At 52.5% G+C, this 20,941-nt stretch overlaps 3 protein-coding genes across 8 annotated transcripts; 2 read left to right on the top strand and 1 right to left on the bottom strand.

Annotated features, from left to right (window-relative positions):
• Positions 1-43: 43 nt before the first annotated feature.
• Positions 44-3,426, top strand: ORMDL2 (ORMDL sphingolipid biosynthesis regulator 2). The gene is made up of 4 exons (XM_004601586.2): positions 44-241; positions 972-1,146; positions 1,263-1,414; positions 2,870-3,426. The coding sequence occupies exons 2-4, from the start codon at positions 973-975 to the stop codon at positions 3,003-3,005; spliced, it is 462 nt and encodes a 153-aa protein (XP_004601643.1). The 5' UTR covers positions 44-241; position 972; the 3' UTR covers positions 3,006-3,426.
• A 740-nt stretch (positions 3,427-4,166) lies between these two features.
• DNAJC14 (DnaJ heat shock protein family (Hsp40) member C14) lies at positions 4,167-13,848 on the bottom strand. 2 transcript variants are annotated; one of them, XM_055128936.1, is made up of 8 exons: positions 13,620-13,848; positions 12,882-13,382; positions 10,878-12,335; positions 6,290-6,396; positions 5,963-6,082; positions 5,401-5,561; positions 4,684-4,786; positions 4,167-4,489 (listed from the first exon to the last, which is right to left on the bottom strand). In XM_055128936.1, exons 3-8 carry the CDS (start codon positions 12,279-12,281, stop codon positions 4,288-4,290), a joined length of 2,097 nt encoding a protein of 698 aa, XP_054984911.1. In that variant the 5' UTR covers positions 12,282-12,335; positions 12,882-13,382; positions 13,620-13,848; the 3' UTR covers positions 4,167-4,287. The 2 variants fall into 2 exon arrangements, with proteins under 2 accessions (XP_054984911.1, XP_004601644.1); XM_004601587.2 differs by having other exon boundaries at positions 12,882-13,222.
• Positions 13,849-14,266: 418 nt separating this feature from the next.
• On the top strand, positions 14,267-20,747 carry LOC101548011 (transmembrane protein 198-like). Of its 5 annotated transcripts, none has more exons than XM_055129215.1 (5): positions 14,267-14,426; positions 16,031-16,289; positions 17,144-17,725; positions 18,664-18,818; positions 18,903-20,747. In XM_055129215.1, the coding sequence occupies exons 2-5, from the start codon at positions 16,115-16,117 to the stop codon at positions 19,038-19,040; spliced, it is 1,050 nt and encodes a 349-aa protein (XP_054985190.1). In that variant the 5' UTR covers positions 14,267-14,426; positions 16,031-16,114; the 3' UTR covers positions 19,041-20,747. The 5 variants fall into 5 exon arrangements, with proteins under 5 accessions (XP_054985190.1, XP_054985189.1, XP_054985187.1 ...); XM_055129214.1 differs by having other exon boundaries at positions 14,267-14,692; positions 18,661-18,818; positions 18,903-20,745; XM_055129212.1 differs by having other exon boundaries at positions 18,661-18,818; positions 18,903-20,744.
• The last annotated feature ends 194 nt before the right edge of the window (positions 20,748-20,941 follow it).

The following is a 20,941-nucleotide window of genomic DNA, read 5'->3' as shown; positions in this document are numbered from 1 at the left end:
TCTCCACCTCTCCCGAAAGGTGGGACGGGGAGGAGGGCGGATCCTGCACCTTCTGAGCGACGGAAGTGGCGGCCAATTGGGCCTGCCCCTCGGAACCCGCCGGCCAACGAGCGGCGGCAGCGCTCGTTCGGCCCCACCAATCAAGAGGCGGCAGAGGAGGTGGGGGCGGCAGCTTCCTGGAGATCGCAGGTGTAGGAGCGAGCGCCGCGCCCCTGGCCCGACGGGCTTCCGAAGCCGCCAGGTAGGGGCTTCGCTGAGGCCGGACGGTGGGAGGCTGCAGGTGGGGCGGCGGGTTCAAGCCCGAGACGGGGAGCGCCGAGGGGCACCGGACGAGTCAGGGGCGCGCGAGAGGAGCCTGGGGCGAACTTAGGAGTAGGAGTTCGGGGGGTTTAGGTGGAGCGGGACGGACCGAAGCCGCTTCCGAGCTGGGCCTCCTCAGCGGTCGGGCCCGCACGATGGAGCACTTGACGGGCCAAATTCGGAAGTCGGAGAGTGACCTGGAGTCGGAGCTCGGGCTCCGTCGCCCGCGACGCCCAGCCCGGGTCCGGGTCCTTCCTGGCCGCGAGCCTTGGGCCGGTGGCTCCCGCGCTGGGGGGTGGGGGGGAATTGGCCACCCCCGCGGGGGACACTGGACGGGACGAGCCCCAGAGGGAACGACGGGCGCTCGAAGGGGCCTCGTCCCGGCAGCCCTCCGGGGTTCCTCGTTTCCCGTGACCCTCCGTGGAATTGTGGGCGCGTGAGCCCGTGTCAGCTTCTCCAGGCGAGGAGGCTGCGCTGAGAAGGCGCCCACCGCACAGCCCGAGGACGGGGATCCCAGAGCGGAGGGCCTCGCCCTCCCCGACGGAAAAGGCGTTGCTCCCCGCGAGGTCGGGGTGGGGGTGGGCTGTGCAGGAGACCCCTGGGGGGACGGACTCACGGGGCGGGGGAAGGTGGAGGGAAATTGGACGCCGGCCCGCTCCCCACTCTGGCAGGATGAATGTGGGGGTGGCACACAGCGAGGTCAACCCGAACACCCGCGTGATGAACAGCAGGGGCATCTGGCTGGCCTACGTCATCCTGGTCGGGCTGCTGCACGTGGTTCTCCTCAGCATCCCCTTCCTCAGCATCCCGGTCGTCTGGACCCTGACCAACGTCATCCATAACCTGGTGCGTCCTAACCGGCCCTATTACCCACCCCCATGCGGGGTGGGGGGCGTCAGATCTTCATCTGGGGACAGTAGCCTACAACTTGAACTGAAGAGCTGTTTTCTGCCTCCCCCCAGGCGATGTACCTTTTCCTGCACACCGTGAAAGGGACACCTTTTGAGACCCCTGACCAGGGAAAGGCCCGGCTGCTGACACACTGGGAACAGATGGACTATGGGCTACAATTTACTTCTTCCCGCAAATTCCTCAGCATCTCTCCTATTGTACTGTGAGTTTGCAGGGTGGGGTAGGGAAGGAGATGGGAGATTCAGGATTTGCTCCAAAGCTCACATGGAAGCCTTAAAGTTTAAAAAACAAAACAAAAGCTGGCTACAGGGGCCAAAGAGGTGGTACAGAGGTAAAGGCACTTGCTTTTTTTGCCTGCTGCTTACCCTGGATCAATTCCTGGCACCATATGAACGAGGTTCCCTAAGCCCTCCAGGGGTCACATCCAAGCAGAGCTCTGAAGCAGCACTGGGTGTGGCCCCCCAGGCAAATGTATATATATATATATATATACACATACACACATTTATTTAAATAAAATTAAATCTTAAAATAATAGACTACTCTGGTCTGGGGAGATAGATCAAAGGGTAGAGCACAGTGCCTTGCACGCCAGAGTCCCAAGCTGACCCCTGGTACCTCATGGTCCCTCAAACAATGCCAGGTATAATCCTAGTAGCGCTAGAACACTGTTGCCAAGCACTTCGCTCCCCTTGTCCCCCCAAAAGTCACACTACTCACTTCCACCCTTTGAAGATAATTATGGTACAGTAGATGATCTAAATCTGGGGAAAGCAATAAAAAATAGAAGACAGTAATTAGGCATTTCACGCCATTTTGTAGTAGAGAAATGGATAAGTAAGGAAATGGAGAAGCAATTGAGAAAAGATAAAATACCCAGTAAAACCAAATCATTTTACAGTAAGTAAATGATAAAGGCAGAACTAATGTCAAGTCTTTTAAAATAAATAAGCAAAATTCATAAGAAAAAAATCCCCACAATTGGGGAGAAGCGAGTAGGACTCAAGTTATTCAGCCTTGAAGTTGCTTCAACTATCACTTGCCACATAATAATTTAAGAACATAAATTAAGGGCTCAGGATACAGCTCAGTGATAGAGCACACACTTGACTTTTCTGCTTGAGACCTGTTTTGAACCCTACCACCACAAAATATGTATTTACAAAAAAAAAAAGTAACTGGAGATAGCTCAGTGGGCTGGGAGATCTTGGTTTGATCCCTGGCACTGCATCATTCCTAGGAGCAACACTCAGCACTGAGCCAGGAATAGCTCCTGAGCACTACCAGATGTATCCGAAAAGCCCTAATACACGCACACACAAATTACTAACTTAACAAGTCTCCCAGTTAGAAGTGCTCTCTGATTATCTTCCCAACCACAAAATATAGTGAATATTTTCTTATGCCATAGGACTAATGCAATAAAACTGGTTATTTAAAATAGAAAAGAGTTGGGGGGTGCAGCTCAGTGGCAGAGTGCATGCCTTGTATATATGAGATCCTAGGTTCAATTCCCAGCACCTTGTGTGTACGCGCGCATGCATACACACACACACACACACACACACACACACACACACACACACAGAGCACTAGAAAGCTATAGATACAAGCAGGGAAGGCCAACTTCACTTAAACCTGTTTTTTCTTTCCCCAGCTACCTTCTGGCCAGTTTCTACACCAAATATGATGCTGCTCACTTCTTCATCAACACAACCTCATTGCTCAGTGTACTACTTCCAAAGCTGCCCCAATTCCACGGAGTTCGTCTCTTTGGCATCAACAAATACTAAGGGATGTGCCAGGGAAAAACTGCTGGAACAAAGGGCTATACCATACAGTCTTTACCTTGAAAGCCTGATAACTATACAACTTTTCCCAAACTGTAAGGACAAAGACACTGGATAATAGGGCTCCCTGGGTCCAACCCTGCTAAGAGCAGATATTTTTTTGAATCAGGGAAGGCAAGTGAGGTAAGGGTCAAATGGTTCCTCTGTGGTAGAAGCCATGTCTGGGCAGCTTGTTTAGTAGTTAAATTTTTCTATGTCATCCACCCTCACAACCATACAGCATTATGTTCTGTTTTCTTTAAAATAAAGTTCTCTCTTTTTTTTTTTTCCAGATATGGCTACAATTTGGTCAGCAATAAGGGTAGGGAGATTTCTTCATAAGGCTGGGGAAGAAAGATGAAATGCTGACTTACTGAACAAAACTTCTGTAAGGTATTTCTTATCCCCTCTCCCTTGATCCAGTAGGAGGTGCCCTTCACTTAGCTAACAATTAGTAGGGAAATGAATTCTCAAATGAGAAAGAGGGCTCAGCTATATGAGCAAAGAAGAGAGGGCAGATACAGGTTGCCAGTTACATATTTATAGAAAGATAATTCCCTGGCTTTAAATAGATATTTACATACAAATATGAACAAAATTTTAAAAATACAAACCCTTGGATCATAAGGGGCTGCCTGAAGTTCCTTTTTCCTTTTCCCTCACCAACGGCAGAGGGCTTTTTAAAAATTAATTTGGTCATCCCTGCATCAACAAACAGGACACTGGGTGAAAGTCAAAGAAAAAATTCATCACAGAGTTCCCACTCCAACTTCCATTCCTATAGTAAGGGCTACATGGTTTTTATTCTTTCAACTAGTTCTTCTGGGTAAAGGATGGAATTCCCTCCTGAAATGGGTTATGAAGTAAGAAAACTTGTAATTTAAAGAGGAAGGAAAGTGTCATCTGCTCTAGAAGCAAAATACAAGACAACAGCTCTAGAACCCAGGAGATACCCACATTGCTATGGGAGATACTGTCCAGCCCAGGTCTAGGCCCTAGGTCTTGATCTAGTCACTCCCTATTTTCTTTGGTATTGTCAGAAGACAAAATTCAGTTCCTGGGTGCTGGTGGAAGAGGGAGAACAGTTTCAGGGCTTCCTATAAGTACTGAGTGAACAATATGAGCTTGAAAGTTTCCCTTTTTTTTTTTTAAAGTATTTAAAAATAAACAAATCAAACTCCATCCTGTGCTGTACACAGCCCTTTGGACTCCCTGACATTGATTTGAGGAAGAAAAAGTTGGGGTATCAGCGTTGGAAGGGCCTCCTCACTTTCTTCCGCCTCTTCGGTTTGGCTTCTCCCTTGGGTACTGTGCTGTTGGGCTTGGAGGGTGTAGTAGGTCCGGGGCCAGGCTGAGGAGCTGCAAAGAAGTTTCCATTGGACATTTGGCCTGAAATGATCCGACTCAAGAAATCCTGAAGGTCCGCAGGAGGGGAATCTGGAGTGGCTCTGGGAAGAAAATAGAAAAAATAATGAAGAGTTCTTAGGAGTCATGGTTACGTATATTACTACTCATCACTAAAAGATTCAGTGAATCAGTTCCCAAACTTCTTGAAGGATGAGAAATCTAGGTTTCTAAACATCCTATCATCTGAAACAATATTCAGAACTAGAATAAGGTGAATTATTGAACCGTCACCTACCTCTGCCGCCCACTGGTGCCTGGGAGCCGAGAACCAAATGAGATGTGATAGGGGACTCTGTGGGTATCTGGAGAGATTCCCACACGCTGGCATCCCGCCCACTCTGCAAACAGGAGAAATAATTAGCCAAAATGACAGTTTTGTGTATATATGAGCCAAAGTTTCTTTTTTTTGAGGCGGGGGTGGGGGGAGGAAGTAAGGGGCACAACACCTAGCAATGCTCATGGCTTACTCCTGGCTCTACCCTTAGGAACTACTTCTGACAGTGCTAAGGAGACCATAGGGATGCCAAGGACCAAGGCAAGGCAAATGCCCTACCCACTGTAGTAAAGCTCCAGCCACTTTTTCATTCTTTTTTGTTTGTTCGTTTGGGGGTTGCACCCAGTTTTGCTAAGGGCTTATTCCTAGCTCTGTACTCAGGGATCACTCTTGGCAGGGTCTGGGGGATGACTGGTGCCAGGGACTGAACCCAGGTCAGCCACATGCAAGGTAAGCACCCTACCCATTGTGCTATCTCTCCGGCTCAAATCCCTATTTTTTGTTACTGGTGAAAGGGCTGGGCCATACCAAGTGGTACTGGGGACTAGTCTCTGGTGCTCAGGCAACTATGTAGTGCCAGGGATCAATCCAGGGTCAGCCGCATGCAAGGCTGGAGCCATAACCCCTATATCACCTCTTCAGTCCCTGAACCCATCTTTCTAGAGGACAAAGTGGTACCTGTGATATCATACACCTTTCCATCCATCAATGCAAAGTACGTGATCTTGAGACCAAACATGCTTGACTCTGCCCAAAAGTCTCCCTCCTCAGCAGGATGCAGCTTATTACACTCAGCACAGTATCTGGCACTCTTCGCTTCCCGGTCCATTTCAAACCTCCTGCAATCCAAAAATGAATAGTTCCTTCATATTTTGTCAGATCTACCTAGCACCTTGCTATAGTCTCCTCGTTACTGCTAAATATGGTTGCAACACGTAGAACTATCCCCACTCAGTTAAGTATAGCAGACTGATAGGTGGGTGTCATGGTGCTCAGGGGCCACCTAGTGCAGTGATCAAACTCAGGGTTTCACACATGCATGGGATGTGCTCTACTTAAATCACATCCACAGCTCTGTTTTCCTTACTGCTAATTCAAATCCCCAATTTCCTGAAAATAATGACAAAAGCAGGAACCTCAAGTTCCTTCTATTCACCATCTGCATCCCACAACCACCAATAAAAAGTTTTTGTTCACCCGATCCCCAAGTGTGCTGTCCCATTACTGTCCTGTGTCATACCTGTGCTTTCCCTGGCACCGGCTGCACATCATAGTATTCATTGCCTCCTTGAGGTCATCCTGCAGCTTGGACAGGAATTCATTCACTGAACGGCTCAATTCATTCTCTGCCATTCGTTTCCTAAGTGAAGAAAGGCTTTATAAGTCATGATATTGAGTAAGGGGTGAAGAAATCAGATTTATCAACATTTTGGGGACCCTGGCTAGCTAGAAAGACAAGCAGTTTATTTTCTCTTCCTTGGAGAGCCAACATTCACAAGTCCAGGAACATCTGCTATTAAAGATTAAACATTAGCCACATCTTAACAGTTTCCCAGCTTCAACTTACATCTCATATTCCTTCCGCCTTTCAGGGTTGCTGACAATGTCCCAAGCTGCCCGCAAAACCTTGAAAGCCTCCTCAGCCCGAGGATGGTGATTTTTGTCGGGATGAACCTACCAAAACAGATTTCATTAAAATCCATCCTTTCTCCCATTTTAGGTCAAAATAACATAATAACATTAAGTAAATAAATAATAATGTTATATTTATATGAATATAAGTTATACAAATAATAATGTTAAATAACATTTTAACATTAAATAAAATAACATTAAAAGATTCTCTTAGCACCTTTTGGAGAGTCAATATAGCTTAATGGTTAACTGCTCTGTCTACTGACAGCTCTCAAAGACACAAATCAGTCACTTCTTTGCTATATGACCCAAAATATTTTATCTCCCATGGATTGTTAGGAGTAGTCAATGAGAAGAACACAGTATATAGCACAGTACCATCCCAGTTTAGAACTGTCCTAGTTTTAGTGCTGTTTAACTTGCTGCCTTTAGGAAACAACACCAAGCCCAGGCAAACACAGATGCTTGTTTATTACCTTACCTGGCTGGTACATGCTACTGAGCCTGCACATTTTAGCTTTACTGTCTGAAGCATTCTGACAATGTTACATACTCGAGCCCATTACTCTCCATGTTGAAAATTCTATCTACATAATAACTTTAGTTTGCCTTTCTCCTAGAGATGAAATATTCTATTTCAACCTTCATAGACTCTTTATCCATTTTTCAACCTTTTCTCTGACACAAATGATATCCTTTTCCTACAGCCTCCTGTTAAATCATTGACATTTCCAATGTACATAGAACATCCTTATAGTCATGGTTACTCTGGGGTCTAGCAAAGACAGTCAAGGGTTCTATTTAAAAGAAATCCACACTATAATACCTGTTAAAATTTATGTATGTATATGTATGTATGTGTACACACACACACACACATCAGAACTGTAACTAAGAAAAAAAAAAACCCACAGAAAATCTGGCCCAGAAAAACAAATGAAAACTTTGGAGTATAGGGAAGATGGGGCCAGAGATAGTACATTGGGTAAGGTGCTTGCCTTGCATGCGGCCAACCTGGGCTCAATCCCCAGCACCCCATATATGGTCCCCCAAGCCCTGCCAGGAGTGATCCCTGAGTTCAGAGCCAGACATAAAACCTGGGCACAATCAGGTGTGTTCCCCAACCTCCCCCTGAAAAAAAAAATTACTTCAGACTATCCTCTAAACTATATACATTTCCTACCAAATCAGTTTTGTTCTTTGGTAAGTTATAGGCCTCATCCTTTATTGTACCTCAAATGGTTAATAAGCACCTCCGTTGTCCGTTCCACTTGAGTGTCATGGAACCACTGATGGTTTCTACACTATACCGTTTGCCAATCCAGTTCCATATAGTTAGTAAAAGAAACTGCTAATGTAATTTACTTATATTTCTTATATTCATTATAAAGTCTTGCACTGAAATAATAATAAAAATGGTATCTAATAGCAATCTAGGGCCAGAGAAAAATATTTCAAAGGACTGGAGCAGATGCTTTGCCTGTGGGAGCCCTGGATTTGGTTGCACTACATGATCCATCCCCTCCACCCAAGCACTGCTGGATAAACAAAACAGGGAAAAAATAGCAATTTTCAGGGCCAGAGAAATAGTACAGGTAGTAGGATACTTGCCTTGCACGCAGCTGACCTGGGTTCTATCCCTGGCATCCCATATGGTCCCCAAGCCCACCAGGAGTACTTCCTGAGTACAGAGCCAGGAGTAACCCCTGAGCACTGCCAGGCGTGGCCCAAAACCAAAACAAAATTTTAAATATAAATATTTATTTTTAATTTGGGGGCCACAGCTCCTACTGGTACTCAGGAGCTATTTCTGGCTCTATGCTCAAGGATCACTACTGTCAGTGCTCAGGGAACTGTACGGGGCTGAGAACTGTACTGGGGTCAGCCATGTTTAAGAATAATAGCACCTTCAGGGCTGGAATGATAGCACAGCGGGTAGGGCATTTGCCTTGCACGCAGCTGACCCAGGTTCAATTCCCAGCATCCCATATGGTCCCCCAAGGAGAATTACTGCCAGGAGTAATTCCTAAGTGCAGAGCCAGGAGTAACCCCTAAGCATCGCCGGGTGTGACCCAAAAAGAAAAAAAAAGAATAGCCCCTTAGCCCCTGTACTATCTTTCTAGTCCCATCATCTAATATTTCATAGCAAAATGATTGCATGCTTGTATTAAAACATTTCTCTCATCATATAGTACACAACTCCCATCTTTACCCCTCTCAGAAATAAAAGCAACCATATTTTCATGCTTGATATATAGGACTTATGTTCATTCTCTTCCTTGTTTTTCCCACCTGACTGCTGCTTTTGAGATGGTTTGTTTCTTCCAGTCTGAGAATCATCTCTTTCATGACCTTCTGAACCTTCCCCAAATAGGATCACATCCACACTAGCGGCTCTGGGACAGGTGGATTTCCCAGTACTCAAAAAAATCCTCTTCTCGGGGCTGGAGCCATAGCACAGTGGGTAGGGCGTTTGCCTTGCATGCGGCTGACCTGGGTTCAATTCCCAGCATCCCATATGGTCCCCCAGCACGCCAGGAGTATTTCCTGAGTGCATTAGCCAGGAATAACTCCTGTGCATCGCCAGGTGTGACCCAAAAAGGAAAAAAAAAAATCCTTTTTTGTTCAAGAGAGACCAACTGACAGGCTTTTTGTTTGTTCATTTGGGGGCCACATCCCAAAGTACTCAAGGGCTTACTCCTAGCACTGTACTCAGGGATCATTCCTGGCAATGCCTCGGAACTATATGGGTGCCAGGGATTGACTCAGATCATCAGTATGCAAGGCAAGCACCTAACCTGCTTGTACTATCTCTGGCAGGTTTTCTAACTCAGCTTCTTTCTCTATGCTAGTCAGAGGAATTCTGATTGGATATTTCAAGGTGAATGGCTCCAACACACTCGAGAAACTACTAGGTTTAGTTCTTTTCACTTAAAAAAAAAGGGGGGGCAGGGAGAGTGGGGGCTGCTTACCTTGATGCAGCTGACCCCAGTTCAATCCAAAGCACCACCGGGGACACTTCAGGGCCAGAAAGAGCCCTTGAGCACCACTGGATATGGTTCAAAAATCCATTTCCTATGCCCCCCAAAAAACACTCAGAGATGTAGTTCAATACTTAAGTATATGCTTTGCATGGATGAGGCCTGAGTTTGATCCATAGCACCAACAAAAACAAATCTCAGGACCTAAAACACCTCTAAAATGTAAGAATCCGTATTAGAGGGGGAAATGTCTTTATGACTTCCCTAGGAATTAAAACACCCTCTTCAATAATTAAAAAGGGCCAGAGATGTTTGCCTTGCACAAAATCTGCTGGCGGGGAGGGGGGGGCTGGAGCAATAGCAGTTGGTAGGGCATTTGCCTTGTATACAGCCGACCCGGGTTCGATTCCCAGCATCCCATACAGTCCCAAGCACCACCAGGCTAATTCCTGAGTGCAGAGCCAGGAGTGACCCCTGTGCATTGCTGGGTGTGACCCAAAAAGCAAAAACAAAAAATCGGCTGGGGTTTAATCCCCAGAAGCTCACATGATCCTTCAAGCCCCACCAAGCTGAAAATCAGGAGTAAGCCCTCAGCACCACTTCATATATCTCACCATACAGAAAGTTTTCTGGGAAAGGGAGCAATAGTGCAGCAGGTAGGGGGCTTGCCTTGCAAGCAGCCAATCCACATTCAATCCCTGGCACCCCATATGACCCCCCCCCTTATACACACACACACACACACACACACACACACACACACTGCCAGGAGTGATCTCTGAGAACAGAGCCAGGAAGAAGCTCTGAACACAGACAGTTATGACACCCACCCCTCCTCCAAAAAAAAAGTTTTCTGGGGCCAGAGAGAGAGTACCAGAGGTAAGGCATTTGCTTTCCATGTGGCCAATCTCGGTTCAATCCATGGCAGCACATATGGGTCCTCTGAGTACCTCCAGGAGTGATCCTGGAGCACAGTGCCAGGAATATGCCCCGGGTACCGCTGGGTGCAGCACCCCCCACTCCTACCCCAATAGACTATTATTTAATTTAAAACATTTGGGATTTGGAAAGATAGTACAAAAATAAGGCACTTGCCTTGCATGTGGCTGACCTGGATATAATCCCCAGCGCCAGATATGGTCCCCTGGTCCCCTGAGCACTGCCAGGAGTTTATTCCTAAGCACAAAGCCAGGGATAAATCCTGAGCACTGCGAATTGTGGCAAAAGTAATTTTAAGTATCAAGAGTTACCACCTAGGGCTGAAAATGTGGTACAGGCATTAAGGTGCTTTCCCTGCATACAGTTAACCCTAATTTGTCACAGGCACCGCATCGTCCCCCTGAAGATTACCAGAAGTGACCTCCCAACACAGCCAGGAGTCGCCTTGAGTACCACTGGGTGTGGCCAAACACCCTCCTTCCACACAAATATTACCCTTCAGCTTCAAGTAATTGTTTATTTTGCCTTTCCCTTCATTCTACTTCCTCCAAAATTACAATCAAAAATAAAAACGAGTAAGAGTAAAGGAAGGATACCTACCATCACTGCCAGCTGCCGATAGGCCTTCTTCAATTCAATGTCTGATGCCGTGGCTTCAACCCCCAGCACATGGAAAGGGTTTAGCTCATCTTCAGGAACCTCAGCCATAGTCAAGAGTCGAGCCACCTCCTCTTCTGGCTGGCAGTAGCGACTACTTGCTGCAGGTGCAGTCCCTTGTCTATTGGTCCTCCGCTTCACCCACGGCAACTCAAGCCAACCCCACTGAACCATTCTTACCAGCAGCTGCCATGGCCTACTCTCTCTCAACAGAGTCATGCAGCGCTGCAAAGCAGGAGAATCGAGCCAAGAGAAAAGCCAGGTAGCTCTACCTCTCCAGCCTAAACGGTCACCCAGTCCCAGGAGGAACTGCCAGCTCAACTGCAGACAGCCCAAGGAGAGGGCCAGAGCCAGGAGCAACAAAGCACCCAGTAGTCTGAGAAAGCGGGTGAAGAGCCCCGTCCCATAGAGAAATCCCTGGCTGAGAAAACAGAACACCACCTGGGCCCAGCCCCCAAGCCGCCCTGCCCAGACTCCCACCCACACTCGAAAAAGATCCAGATCACTGCCATTCAGCTGCCTGCATGCATAGATCAGATGGCCGCAAGTTTCCACATACTCGCCCACCAACACCAGCAGTTCGATCATCCACCAGAAGCCCGCCTGCCCTAGCTGACACAGTTCCTCGGCTCCCCACAGTCCCGGGCCTCTGCGTTTCTCTGCCTGACTTCGTTTGCGGCCCAGCCGATGCCGACCCGGCGACCTGGGATCCCTGCGTCCACCCTCCCGTGTATCCTCCTTGGCTGGAAGACGGTGCCGCTGTCTCCGGGCAGGAGGTTTCTTTCCACCGGATTCACGTGACAGATCACTGGGGAACTTGAGAGGTTCCTCCTCCTCGTATTCCTCTTCCAACTCCTCATCTTCCTCCAACACTGGAGAGGTGCAGTGATGGCAAAAGTTGCTAGCCAAGCTCTCCTTGCCCCCGGAGGACAGCCCTTCCGAGACTCCACGGCAGTTGCAAGCGGGCGGAATGGTAAGAAAAGAAGGGTTCCCGTGCTCCTGGCGCCCAGCCTCAGTTTCTCTTGAGAGGTCCTGATCCACTCCTGATTCTTCTTCGGAATATGCCTCACTCTGCTCGGGGTCCTCTCCAGCCCGAGGGGGGCCCGGACCTCTCGGGGAGCCATGGCTTGGATCCGACCAGTGGGCTGGGTTTGGGGGCTCTGTGTACTTAGGCCTCGAGTGTTCTGCGAGGCAGCGGGTACCATTAGCAGCACGCCCGGTGGAGTCCCTGAGTCCTGAGAACGAAAGAATTTCAGGGCCCACGGAAGGCCCTAAAGTCCTGAGGGAAGGACCACCACTGTGATGGGCTCTACACAACCCTCTGTCTCCGGGGTGCTTCTGGGCCATGACCCCAGGCCTTCCTGAGGGCTTTAGGTCACAGCCATTATGGGCGGTTGATGCCTGCAACAAAGGTGATCAAGGTGGGCATGGCAGGAATAAGGTGGGGGCTCAGGGCCTCCTAGCCTGGGGGAGGGGGTCTAGGCAAATCCCGCAGCGCCCAACTTCACGCCGAGCCATCGCGGCATGAACGCAACCCTGCTCCCCTGCTCCCTCCCTCCCAGCCCCTCTCTCTTATTTTTTATTCTCCGGTCCCCATAAAGTCTTAGATCTAGAGAAGAGGGAGGTGCCGCACAGGGTGTGGTCCTGGCTCGGTCTTGGGGGAAAGGGAAAGACTACCGGAAAGAGGGGCCGCAGACACTGGAGAAGGGATGGGTGTTCAAGCACTGGATAACAGACTTAAGCCTGAAAGCTTTGTAACTTTCCTTCCACTGCTGATTCAATAAAAGAATAAATTAAAAAAAAAAAAAAGAGGGGCCGCAGAGAGCCCGAGAAGGGTGGGGACTGCGAGGCCCTCCAGGAAAACCCGGGGGCGGAGCCTGGGGTTGCCCCCCGAGGAAAACCGTCGGGAAGCCCTCGAGCGGGGCCGGGAGGGCGAAGGTAACTTACCAGAGAGCGGCGGTAACTCCTCCCCCTCGAGCAGCTGAGCCCGGGGCCAGGGGGAGGTACTGGAGCAGCTCCCCCGGCTCCGCCTCCTGCTCACGCTCTGCTTCCGCCTTCCGTCCCCGCCGAGGCCGGAGACCGACACCTACTTCCACTTCCGGGGTCACCGGGGAAGCGACGGGAAGGTAAAGAAGCGGTTGGCGGAGGCGCGAGCCAGTCCAGCCCACGCTAAGTCAAATCGGAGGCGGAGGCCTGGGGGCGGGGTTAGACTTGGCCCCGCCCCCTTAAAGTGCCCGCTGCTGGAGCCCTCCGCGTGCTGGCGTGGGATCCCCCGCTGGGTAGCACGGCTGGAAAAGCAGAGAATAGGCGCTGCTGTCGGGGCAGGTTCTCAAGGGTCCTCTGGCTGTGTTCTTGGGCTTGGCCGAGACTGGGAGATAAGAGACAGCCACCGAGCCTCTTTCCCTTGCAGACAAACTCAGGGACCTAGAGGAACCACAGCCCTGCTGGCTGCGGCGAAGACAGAGGCCTCTTTGTACGGCACGGAGGTGGAGCAGAGGAGAGGACGCCCCGGGCCAGCCCCCGCCCTGCTCCCCCCGCCCCCCAGTGCGGCCCCTTCTTTCCCAGCAACTTTCGTCTAATCCCACTGGCGAGCTGCCCCCGCCCAACTGAGTTCCCCCGGCCCGGAGCCGCCCCGCTGGGTGCCGCTCCCAGCCCCGTTACGAAAGCAGGACCGGCAGGGCATACCTCCGCCGGGCTCAGCACTGGCACAGAGGGCCCCAGTGGACTGCACTCATCTGCATGCTGCTTTGCATCTTATTTGCATAGCGGGCCGTTCGGTCGCCGTCCACCCGCCCCCCGCCGACACCCGACTAGGATCCGCGCGGTCGCTGCCCTCTGCACACACTTCTCCTGGCAGTCGTCTCCTTCCCAGTGCCCGTCTTGCCCCGCAAGTTGTTCCACCCATGAACCCCCTCGCCGACGCCCCCAGACCAGGAAGAGCCCCTTCCCTGAATCCCCGATCCCGAACGCCAGGTTCTGCAGAAGACAATACTCCAATTCTCTAGGAAGCGGGAGAAACCAAGCTCAAGGCAGGGGGGCGCTGAGACCCCAAAGGGGGCGTTGAGAGCTTCCATTACCGAGCCATCGCCTAAGTATTCCGGAACTTTTTCCTAAACCTCCTGCGAGGTCCTCGCGACCCTACCCTGCTGTGGGTGGGGAAGGGTCCCCGGTCCCCGGCTGGAGTAGTGGGCAAGCCGGGTTCCCCCGCACCCCGCGCAAAGAATTGAAGGGGCCCGCCCCGTGATGTCAGCCACCCCCCCACACCCACTCTTGGCCCCCTTCCTCCCCCTCCCCTCCCTCCCCCCAAGCTGGTTGCATTTCTCTCACTTGGGTTCAGACTTGCTAGAGTTGAAGGGAACGAGGAACAGAGTGGCCCCGGGGGTACCCACACGGGACAGCCACCCTACCGCCTTAGGACGTCCGGGCAGGGGATGCAGCTGGAAGTCTAGGGAAGCACTTCTACCCCCTCCTCTCCTCAACCCTGGCGGGGTGGTGAGTAGTGAACACCCCCTCCCCAACCTCTCCTTGTTTAGGGTCCCCTGACCACCCAGGCGGCTTTAGGAGAGGACCCCCAGGAGTTCATCAGGCCAGCCGTCCAGCGTGCCTTAATGCCCCCAAGAAGACAGCACCGGCAGCTCTACCGGACCCTGGACCCTGTGCCCGCCCCTCCCTCAAGACGAAACTCAAGCCCCCGCACCCCAGCCCTGATACCCCTTGTGGCCAGGGAGGGGTGGGGTGAGCCCTTGCGCTGTGCAGAGGTGAGAAGTGAGGGGCTAGCTGGGGGTGAGCAGTCTGCGGGCACGGTGTCCGCGTGACCCATAAAGTGCCCCGGGAGTTGGACTGGGGGGTCTGGACGCCCCTTCCCCCAACAATGCCATCTCGACATGAAGCTGAGGCTTCAGACTCCAAAGTGTGTGTGTGTGGGTGTGGGGGGAGTGTCAACTTCATTCCTTGTCCCAAACTTTTTGTGTTTTGGGCGTCTAGTGGGTTTTCAGCTTTCTGGGTTTTGTCTGCCCTCTTCCTTCCCTAGGGTTGGAACAGCTGTCAGGAGACCCTCCATGACTCATCTTCTCCTCTTCCTCCTCCTCTCCCAAACTTTTAACCCCACCCTTCCCAGGCCAGAGAGCTGGTTTGGAGTCCTGGCTGCAGAGTTCTTTCAGCAGGAACTGGGTGCCGGGCCCTTACCCACCAGCCCCAGGTGCCCTGGCCCCCGTACCCTTCGAGCCTTCCTCCTCCTGGCTGCCTTTGAAAGGGGCCAGGGAAAGGCTCACTGCGTGCTAGCATTTTCATTTAAGTTTTAAATAGGATCCCTGGGAGCGGGGAGGATGTCAAGAGCTAGTTAACTCCCCCCCCCACACCCAATTCTCCATCTGATGCCATGATCCCAGTCTTTCTCCAAAAGAAATAGAGTAGGGGCCGGAGCGACAGTACAGCGGGGTTGGACGTTTGCCTTGCACGGGGGCCAAACTGGGTTCAATCCCCGCCATCCCATATGCTCCCCCGAGCACTTCCGGGAATAATTCCTTAGTTCAGAGCCAGGAGTAACCCCTGAGCATCACTGGGTGTGACCCAAACACACACACACACCCAACCAAAAGAAAAAAAGAAAGAAAGAAAGTAATAGAGTGGGCCTGGGCTGTAGCGATAGCACAGCGGTAGGGCGTTGGCCTTTCACATGGCCGACCCGTGTTTGATTCCTCCACCCCTCTCGGAGAACCCGGCCAGCTAACCGAGAGTATCGAGCTCGCATGGCAGAGCCTGGCAAGCTACCCGTGGCGTATTCAATATGCCAAAAACAGTAACAAGTCTCACCATGGAGACGTTACTGGTGCCCGCTCGAGCAAATTGATGAGCAACGGGATGACAGTGACAATAGAGTGGGCCTGAGAGACAGATAGTACAGTGGGTATGGCACTGCTTGCCTTGGGCGTGGCTGATCCAGGTTCGATCCCCAGCATCCTGTATGGTCCCTCCAGCCTTTCCCGGAGTGACCCCAGAGCTAGTAAACCCTGAGCACTGCTAAGTGTGGCTCAAAAAGAAAAAGAGGTACAGAGTCCTTCATGGGTACCTGAGCTCCTGCCCCCACCCCCTTACAGGTTTCCCAGTCCCCTCAACAGCACTCACGGATGGCTGAGAAGAGCTGACACTCCCCCTCTGTGACCACCTTCTCTGCTTGGGCCATGGAGGAAGCCTTGCTGCCCTTGGCCATGACCTCTGACCCCAGGCCCTTTAATCAACAACTCCCAGAGCCTCCAGATCTAAGATGTCTCTTGGAAGCCCAGGACAGTACTGAACTGGCACCCGCCCTGGTGTGTGCCCTTTGCTGCTGCTTCGGGATCATCTACTGCTGCTTCGGTGAGGGCAGGGCCCGGTTCCCGGGGGGCAGCTGCTCGAGACTGTCACCCTCGCATATATGCCAGCTTTAATCCTGTACTCTTTGGTCACCTCGGCTCCTCTCCTGGCTGCCGTCAGTGTGACCCCTGCTATTCCTGCCACCTCTTCCTGTCCTTCCTTCCTTCTGTGCCCTCCAGCCCTCACCCCTACGAATATACTACTCTCAGGGCTGGAGCCATAGCACGGCAGGGAGGGCGTTTGCTCTTGTACGCTGCTGACCCGGGTTCGATTCCCAGCATCCCATATGGTCCCCCGAGCACTGCCAGCGGTGATTTCTGAATGCATGAGCCAGGAGTGACCCCTGAGCATCACTGGGTGTGACACAAAAAGCAAATATATATATATATATATATATATATATAATATATGTATATATAAATATATACACATACATATACATATATACATATATGTGTATATATATGTGTGTGTATATATATATATATACACACACACACACACACTACTCTCTTCTTGCCTGCTCACTCAAATCTCATTCCCAACTTACCTGCCATGCTTCAGGCTCCTTCACCTTCTCCACTAACGTCAGTCGGCCTGTGCCGATTTCTCCCCATCTACCTACCTGCAAGAACTGGCTCTGCTCAGTGCATCCATCTTGCTGCTGATTTCACCCCCCGCCCTCTCGCACTCACCGCAGAGTCCCCGAGATCATCCCCACTGCCGTTGTCTTGGAGTCACAGCGCCACTCCTGTCCCCTGCTCCTCTGGTCAGGCGTTCCTCTCCTTGTCCATTGTACCCCTCCCCCGGGGCCCCTGCCCCTCATGTGTCTCAGCGCCTCCTGCCTCCCTTCCCAGGCTACCGCTGCTTCAAGGCCGTGATGTTCCTCTCGGGCCTGCTGTCGGGGGCGCTGGTCACCTTCCTGTTGTGCCACAAGGAGCGGGTTCTCGAGACACAGCTGAGCCTGGAGGTGAGCGCCGGCATCGCGCTGGGCATCGGACTGCTCTGCGGCCTGGTCACCATGCTGGTGCGCAGCGTGGGGCTCTTCCTGACCGGCCTCCTGCTGGGCGTCACCCTGGGGGCTGGCGCCCTGCTCGGCACGGAGCCCGTCTACCAGCCGCCTTCCGCCTGGGTGCCGGCTGGGGGGCTAGTGGGACTGGCCCTGCTGGGAGCTCTCCTCACGCTGCGGTGGCCACGTCCGTTCACCGTGCTGGGCACCGCCCTGCTGGGGGCAGCCGTGCTGGTGGCCTGTGCTGACTACTTCCTGGAGGGGCTGGCCCTGGGCAGTCGGCTGGGCCAACGTCTGCAGGCGCTCCCGGCCGTGCCGCCTCTCTGCTGGTATAGCTGGGTCTTGCTGGGCACCTGGCCAGCCCTGGGGGCTCTTGGGGCCCTGGCGCAGTGGAAGCTCATGGATGAGGACCATGGAGGTCGTGCCAACGGTGAGTTGATGCCATGGTAGGGAAGCATGGTACAGTCTGTACCTTCTGGTGTTCCCGGTGTCCACACTGGAGGCAGGGAAGGGGGGACTTACGCTGCCGGGAGAGGGCGGAGGGGGCTAAGGTGAATGGGAGGGAGCACTGAAAGTTCAAGTTAGAAGCACCAAATCAGGTCTGGGGAAGAAGAAGAGAAGGGCTGGAGAGAGAGTTTAGTGAGCAGGGTACTTGCTTTGCATGCAGCTGACCCGGCTTCGATCCCCAACACCTCTGAGTGCAGAGCCAGGAAGAATAGCACTGAGGCACTGTCATCCCGTTGCTCATCAATTTGCTCGAGCGGGTACCAGTAACGTCTCCATTGTGAGACTCGTTGCTACTGTTTCTGGCATATCGAATACACCACGGGTAGCTTGCCGGGCTCTCCGAGAGGGATGGAGAAATCAAACCTGGGTCGGCCACGTGCAAGCAAACGCCCTACCCACTGAGCTATCGCTCGAGAGCCAGGAATAAGCCCTGAGAATTGCCTGAGGTGGCCCAAATACTGAGAAAGAAAAAGAATGAGGAGAGAAATTGTCAGGGGATGCTGGGAAGAGTTATTGGACACTAAGAAGAAAAGCAGGGGCTGGAGCAATAGCACAGCGGGTAGGGCGTTTGCCTTGCACATGGCCAACCCAGGTTCGATTCCCAGCATCCCATAGGGTCCCCCAAGCATCGCTGGATGTGACCCAAAAAGTAAAAAAGAAAAGAAAAGCAGGGGTCCAGGAGGCCCTGGAGAAGAGAGTAGGGAGGTCCCAAAATTTATTTTAGAATAAGCGGAGTGAAGAGGAGCATTGAGAACACCGTAGCCGGAGACCCCGTGGGTTTCTCCAGAACATGAGTATCTCGTGATGGGAGCCAGGGTCACCCGAAGTCTCCCTGAATCTGGGCTGCCCCCTCCCCAGCAGTGGTGCTGAGCCAGCATCGAAGGCATCTGCAGCTCCTCCGGCTCCGTCAGCAAGAGGCCAAGTGGCCCCGGACGTCTCCTGCGGCGGGGCTGTGTGAGGGCAGCTACCGGCGCCAGCACCCCAGCGCCCGCAGCCCGGCGGACAGTCTGGCTCCCGTGAGTGGGGGCCGGGGAGGTGGGTGGGAGGAAGACTCTGGCGCAGCCCCTTCCTACTGCTCTCCCTGCTCTGTGCCCCTGCAGAGCTATCTCCAGAGCCTTCGAGAACGCCAGCTGGGCCCAGGCCCCTTGGCCACCGCACCTCACACCGTCGTGGACCTGGATTCTGACTGTGGTTCTACTGTACCGCTCCACGCCCTGTTGGGTCCCACCCAGACCTGAGCCTGCTTCCCCACCGGAACTCTGTCACAAGCAGGGACTGGAATTTAGGTGGACAGGGCCTGTGACCGCGGGACCTACACGTGAACCGGCCACCTCGTGAACTTGGGATCGAATCTGTGTGTAAGAGCAGGAGAGATTGTGTAGGAGATGAGGCACTTGCTTGCAGCTGCGGCAACCGTGACCCGGGTTCAAATCCCCAGCACTGGGGGCTGGAGCGAGAGCACAGCGGGGAGGGTATTTGCCTTGCACGCAGCCGACCCAGGTTCGAGTCCCAGCATCCCATACAGTCCCCTGAGCACCGTCAGGGGTAGTTCCTGAGTGCAGAGCCAGGAGTGACCCCTGTGCATCGCCGGGTGTGACCCAAGAAGCAGAAAAAAAAACAAAACCCCAGCACCACATATGGTCCCCTGAGCACTGTCAGGGGTCACTCCTAAGCAAAGAACCAGGAATAGCCCCTGAGAATCACTGGGTGTGGCCCGTGGAACAATAACAACAGAAAGTTTGTATGTCCACCCAGACCAATCCTGTAGGGATGTGTTTCTGGGTCAGATGGGAAGGAAGCTAGTGGGGAGAGGAAATAGAAATAGGAGTCAAATAGTAGAGGTGCCCTGGCCTGAATTGTTTTTTTTGGGGTGGGGGTTTTTGGGTCCCACCCAGTGATGCTCAGGGGCTACTCCTGGCACTAGACTCAGGAATTACTCCTAGCGGTGCTCAGGGAACCATGTGGGATGTCAGGGATTGAACCCAGATCGGCTGTGTGCAACGCCCTACCTACTGTACTGTTGCATTGGCCCCCAGTCTGACTTTTTAAGTCCTTTCAAATCAAGGAAGGCCCTAAGCCGAACAGCCTTCTAGCCCACCCAAACATGCCTCATCGTGATTGATAAAATGAGCGGATTTAAGGCCAGAGTGATAATATAGCAATAAGGCACTTGGCTTGCACGAGACAACCGACTTCCACCCCAGTGTCCCGTGTAATCCCCTGAATCTTACCGGGAGTGATTCCTGAGCACAAAACCAGGAATTAGCCCTGAGCACAGCTGGGTGTGCCTCCACCCCCAAAATGGAGAAGAAAAAAAAAAAAAAAAAGAGGGAGTGTATTGGTATAGATAGGACCTAGAGGAAATCAAGGCGTCTCCTGCAGTACTTGGTAGCTTCTCGAGGGAGAGAAAGGCACAGGAGAGCTCTAGGACCACCCCCCACCCCCTGGTGTGCTCGGAGACCATGTGCGATGCCGAGGATCAAACCGAGTCGGCCTTGTGCAGGGCAAGCGCCCTCCGTTAGGAAGAGTCTCTGGTTAGCCTTTCTTCCAGATCCTCTTTACCCAAGGCCTTTTCTCCTACCTCAGCTGGAGGCTCTGCCCTCCGTGGTGCTTCTCGGTCCTTCTTTAGTGAGGGAAAGAGCAGGGGCGGTGCCTGGCTGAGCCCCCACCCGCCCCCAAAGCTGACTCCTCCACTCCAAGGAGAGCGCCTTGACCCACATACGAGAGTCTGGCCCTCGGACCCCAGGAGCCAGGCCTTTGGGGCTGCAGGAACACAAGTGCCTTCTCTGCCTCTGACCTTAGGTGGTACTAATCTCTCGGCGGGACGTTATTCCAACCACTAACCAGTCTAACTCCACCCCCCACCCCAGTGGTCCTCCCTGTTCCCAGGCAGCGTGAAGGAAGATGGAGGCCTTGAGGGGAGGAGGCAGAACCTGGGAGCATGTGAATAAAATGGCGTTCCTCCATGAACGGGGAGTCTGGCCTCTACTGTTGCTGCCCTTTTCTCTCTGCACCCTGAAGCGCGTAGCCCTCCTGGCCACCCCATCAGGTCCAGCCAGACTGTCCGCCAAAGCCAGCCCCCCCCCCCCAGCACCTCCTCATCAGACTGGAGTGTGCTGTTGCAAGAACGCTCACACCG

This window comes from Sorex araneus, chromosome 2 (assembly GCF_027595985.1).
Source record: "Sorex araneus isolate mSorAra2 chromosome 2, mSorAra2.pri, whole genome shotgun sequence".
NCBI lineage: Eukaryota > Metazoa > Chordata > Mammalia > Eulipotyphla > Soricidae > Sorex > Sorex araneus.
This window is presented reverse-complemented; position numbering and strand designations above follow the sequence as displayed.

What these genes read in the sequence shown, in the direction of transcription:
- ORMDL2 (XM_004601586.2), top strand. Translation starts at nt 973, where the DNA reads ATGAATGTGGGGGTGGCACACAGCGAGGTCAACCCGAACACCCGCGTG. An exon ending in CCAACGTCATCCATAACCTG is followed by an intron (nt 1,147 to 1,262) that starts GTGCGTCCTAAC and finishes GCCTCCCCCCAG; the next exon opens with GCGATGTACCTTTTCCTGCA. An exon ending in AGCATCTCTCCTATTGTACT is followed by an intron (nt 1,415 to 2,869) that starts GTGAGTTTGCAG and finishes TTCTTTCCCCAG; the next exon opens with CTACCTTCTGGCCAGTTTCT.
- DNAJC14 (XM_055128936.1), bottom strand. Translation starts at nt 12,281, where the DNA reads ATGGCCCAGAAGCACCCCGGAGACAGAGGGTTGTGTAGAGCCCATCAC. An exon ending in CGGTGCCAGGGAAAGCACAG is followed by an intron (nt 5,562 to 5,962) that starts GTATGACACAGG and finishes TTTGGATTGCAG; the next exon opens with GAGGTTTGAAATGGACCGGG. An exon ending in GGCACCAGTGGGCGGCAGAG is followed by an intron (nt 4,490 to 4,683) that starts GTAGGTGACGGT and finishes TTTTCTTCCCAG; the next exon opens with AGCCACTCCAGATTCCCCTC.
- LOC101548011 (XM_055129214.1), top strand. Translation starts at nt 16,115, where the DNA reads ATGGAGGAAGCCTTGCTGCCCTTGGCCATGACCTCTGACCCCAGGCCC. An exon ending in CCATGGAGGTCGTGCCAACG is followed by an intron (nt 17,726 to 18,660) that starts GTGAGTTGATGC and finishes CCCCCTCCCCAG; the next exon opens with CAGTGGTGCTGAGCCAGCAT. An exon ending in CGGCGGACAGTCTGGCTCCC is followed by an intron (nt 18,819 to 18,902) that starts GTGAGTGGGGGC and finishes GTGCCCCTGCAG; the next exon opens with AGCTATCTCCAGAGCCTTCG.